The sequence below is a fragment of the Centruroides sculpturatus genome, unplaced genomic scaffold (assembly GCF_000671375.1).
Source record: "Centruroides sculpturatus isolate CEXI.00-Female unplaced genomic scaffold, Cexi_2.0 scaffold5384, whole genome shotgun sequence".
NCBI lineage: Eukaryota > Metazoa > Arthropoda > Arachnida > Scorpiones > Buthidae > Centruroides > Centruroides sculpturatus.
Window position 1 is genome coordinate 1 of NW_019389514.1, and position 4,479 is coordinate 4,479.

At 29.4% G+C, this 4,479-nt stretch overlaps 1 protein-coding gene across 1 annotated transcript; it reads left to right on the forward strand.

The window, feature by feature from the left end:
- Nucleotides 1–26: 26 nt before the first annotated feature.
- LOC111617293 (sodium channel and clathrin linker 1-like) lies at nucleotides 27–4,182 on the forward strand (the record flags this gene model as incomplete). Its single annotated transcript, XM_023358604.1, has 3 exons — nucleotides 27–213; nucleotides 312–383; nucleotides 3,959–4,182. Coding segments are annotated over exons 2-3 (251 nt in total), but the record flags the coding sequence as incomplete, so codon positions are not given.
- Between the last annotated feature and the right edge of the window lie 297 nt (nucleotides 4,183–4,479).

Consider the following 4,479-nt stretch of genomic DNA (forward strand, 5'->3'; position numbering starts at 1 on the left):
TATTATTAATTTATTTCTTGAAGTGCAGAACTTTTAATCCAAGAATCAAAAGCTATTCAGCAAGCCAAAGAAAGCATTCGAGTAGCTGAAAACGCAGTTCTACAGAAAGAAGAAGCTCTATTTAGAGAACAGCAAGCCTTGAAAGAAGCTGAACGTTTACAAGCATCTATTAATCAGTTAGTTGAAAATGCTGCCCAAAGAACAAAATTAGAAGTATGTTTCTTCTTTGTGTTTATTCAGTTAATTATTATTGAGCTATTAAATTTTAAAACTACTTTTATAATTAAGTAATAGACAAAATATATTTTTAGGTTGATAGTATTAAGAAAAGGTGCAATGAAAATATCAAAAACTTAATGGAAGAAATATATATTCTTGAATTGGTGAGTAAATTCCTAATTCAATTAATTCCTAGTAATAAGTTTATACATATTGTACAATATGTATTTTATATTATATTATATACAATAATATGTTATATATATTACACAAAAGCTTTTTACTGTGCATTTACATTCTGCATATATGTTAAAATATTTAAATATATATATTTTTATGATAGGAAATTGTCTTTAAAATTTATTCTTGAAATTGCTTAAGACAATAATCATGAATTTAAATATTAAAATAATTTTTAAAACTTAAAATAAACTTTTAAATTTAACAGAAATATGATACAACTGAAAAACCCCAGATTTTTTGATGTTCCACCAACATTTATTATTTGTAAGGTGGGAGAATGAAACAAAGTATGAATATACATAGAATAGGACACTTTGATCTGGGAAAAACAAAAAAAATTTACCAAAATCACAGTTTGCCACAAAGTTTAACAAATTTCACTACTTCCTATATTACCAACCACAAGTCCACCCAAATGATTGAGAGAAGTTTTTGAATAAGTTGATAAAATTTTGGCTATTTTTAAGTGAAGCATCAAGAAATAATGCATGTTTCCCTTCTTTCATGCAGTATTTGTGTCAATGTCACATTTCAGTCTTGTGCATACCATCTTTTCCTTTGTTTTAATTTTTGGAAACAATTAAATAATCTATATATATAACCCATTCAACTGTCCGTCTGTCCCGTAACCGTTTGAAAACGGACACTAGAGGCGCCCCTATCGTGTATCATATTTCAAACATTCAAATTAACAATTTTAATTCTTATTTAAATTAACGATATAAATTTTTATTATTCATTTTGCCAATAAATTATTATTTGGTCNTCATATTTCAAACATTCAAATTAACAATTTTAATTCTTATTTAAATTAACGATATAAATTTTTATTATTCATTTTGCCAATAAATTATTATTTGGTCAATATAACAATATAAATAATTCAGTATATTTGTAATAGGAATTTATTATTTCAGGGGCTTATATCTCTCGAAGGGTCGCAAGTAGGGGTATGACTCCTTTGACTTTATTGTTAATACAGGGGTGTACGGTTTGGGGGTTCACCACCTCTTCATTCGGAGAGTAAATCTTACCATTGGGACTTTAACGGAACTGTACAGCATATTGATAGGAACAAAAAAGTCAAAGGAACCGTGCCTCATGGAAATTTGTAAATAACGCCCACTAGAGGGTGTCCCGGGCTACTAGTTACCAATAAAAGGAAACAAAAAACTGAAATTAAGTACCAGAAAAATCTGAGATATCACAAAAAGATAAGAAAATGAAGGTATTGTTACAGACAGTTTTAGTAATTTTCTGTAATTTCTGCAATGTAATAACAGTAGATATAAATCATCAAAAATCTTGACCTGCATACAAAGAATTTGAAGCACCTATCAAATCAGGGTCTACCTTATGCCAAAACTTCATTGTGCCATCTCTTGAACAGAAAGCCAAACAATAAGATGCCAGAAAATGAAATTTTTACAAGCATGACCTCTATTTCTTCAAAAAGGCATACCTCTCCATAAGGTGAAGCATTCCACACTTAAACATTTATTCAAGAAATATGTAAAAACCCTGATGAAAGCATGTTAAGGAAAAATTGTTTCTCCTTTATATACCTCTGTAATTGAATGAATTAGTACTATAATTGTTGACAATCCCATATATTTCTTCCTGGATTAAATGAGAGATTCACAGTGTATCCTTTGATGGAAAGCCTGCTACTTCAGCATTACTGAAAATGTACAGTGTGTAGTGAACAAATAGTACTATAGTTAGCTGAGCATTTTTTGATATAAATACAGTGTCTTGAAGCCTACAGGCATAAAATATGATGACAGACCAAGCAGCATATATGCTTTTGTCTTTGCATTCATTAAGAATTTGTTTAGCAAATTGAAGAATATCACTTGCATTGCACATGAATTACATCATGGATGTGAAAGCATTCAGGTGGAATATGCTAACTGATTTGACATGGAAATGAGGATGGTACAGCTGAAGTCATCTTTTCATCAGAAAAATCTACAAGGATATCATTTTCAACTTACATGATTAAAACAAGATGAGCTACCTGGATTGATGTAGCCATGTTTTATGCTGAAAATTTTGATACTATCAAGTAAATATCTTGGAAATTTGGATTGATTAAATTCTGAAGCCATAACAAATGCCAAAAAACTTATTTAGAAGGAGGACACAATCTGTAAACTTTTCACTGTTCACATTTTCAAATTTCTGACACAACAAATAAAACATCTCAAAAAAAACTATTTGACTAAACAAGAGCAGAAATGTGAAGTGTGAAGTAGGCTGGAAGATGACTTTACCAAGCAAAAATTAAATAGTTCATCCAAAAATCCAGACTTAGAATATGTAGCAACAAATACATTGGACTCAGAATATGCTGTAAAAACAATATATACTCCATTGGCATTTATTGATGTTGACAAATCTTTCTCAACTTACAAAAACCACCAGCAAAGTTTCAGGTTTGATAACAGAAATGTTCTCAGGTATGCTAATTCAGAAAATAAAATGCCATTTTCTTGGGAAAGTTATGTTACTGGTAAAATTTCATTTATTTATTTTATTTATTAGTACAAAGAAATCCTGTATGTACAGGCATACAACATAATATTACAATTAACCAATTACAATTCCAACACAAAGCAAAGCAATGTTAATAATTCAGTGCAGGATAATAAGCTTATTAAAAAAATACTATTTATTTGTTTATTTCACAAATTAACAAATCATAAATACAGTCGCCCCCCTATAACATGGTAGATACATTCCTGTTTTTATGAAATCCATTTTCTACGAGTCCTTAAATACATGAGCCAATCACAGCCCAGCACGTATGCAGTTCACAAACTACAGCTGTTTGAAAGGTTTTCTTCCATAAAATTAATCGATTCTAGACTAATTCGACTCAACATTTCCAAAATACGTATAATTTTTGGGAATAATCCATATAAACTATGCTATAAACAAAAAATTGTAGGATTACTTACCAAGTGTGCATCATTCGATGACGCCATTGCTTAAGCTTGTTTTTGTCGTGGAGCGGTGCATCGAATGGCGCTCATATGCTTCCTGATAAATTATTTTTCTGCAAAAACTTTGCTGAACTTTGGAGACATCATTAATATAAATATAATTTTTATGGACATTAAATAATAAATGGTTTTTAGTAGGTCCTCTGCTCGTTTAAACTTAACGGTTTGTGCAATATCTGCTATTGGTCTAGATTCGACCAATTCTGTCGTGACATGAGTCCGCGATGACGTTTTACTAAATTATATAAGTCTCTTTTAGCGTGTTTATACGAATATGGTCACAATTTTTTTGCTGTTATATAGGAATCTGAACTATATGAACCCGTTTTATAGGGGGTCTATTGTACATATAAAATCAGAACCAATTTTTCACCATTTTAAGGGAAAATGTCCTACATTCCATCCACCAAATTAGTCAATTTTTTCACCAGAAAATCTGCAGCTTACTGATAATGTAAATCACATTAATATGAAGATTTATTTTATAGGATAATAATGAAAAGCAGACACAGTATGATCGTGTTGTTCGAGAAAAACGAGCAGCAGAAGAAGAATTAGAATTATTACATAAAGAAGGTTTGCAGAGTAAACCACAAAACAGTTTACTGTTTGACGATCTTACTAAACGTCTTGCTACTGCAGAACAATCTCGAAATCAAGCTCAATTGAAAATTCAGTCTTTGGAGTCCAAAATAAAGAAAATGGAAACTTGGTAAAGAATCACAGTTTGTGTAAAATTTTATTGAGTTAGAGCAAATTTTTAGTTTTATACTTTATAGTAATTTATTTATCAAAATGAAACTAATTTTATTAAGCTTTATTTCAGTGATTATTGTAAGAGACTAATTCTATGATGATAATTTATTGTAATGAATTCTGTTTATAAAGTATTAAGTGTATGAAATGTTTTTATTAATTACTTAGAATCAATTTTTTATTATTTTTTATTTTATCATATATGGAATTTGCCTAAGATTTTAGGAAATAACATATTAAAATGAATTTTATT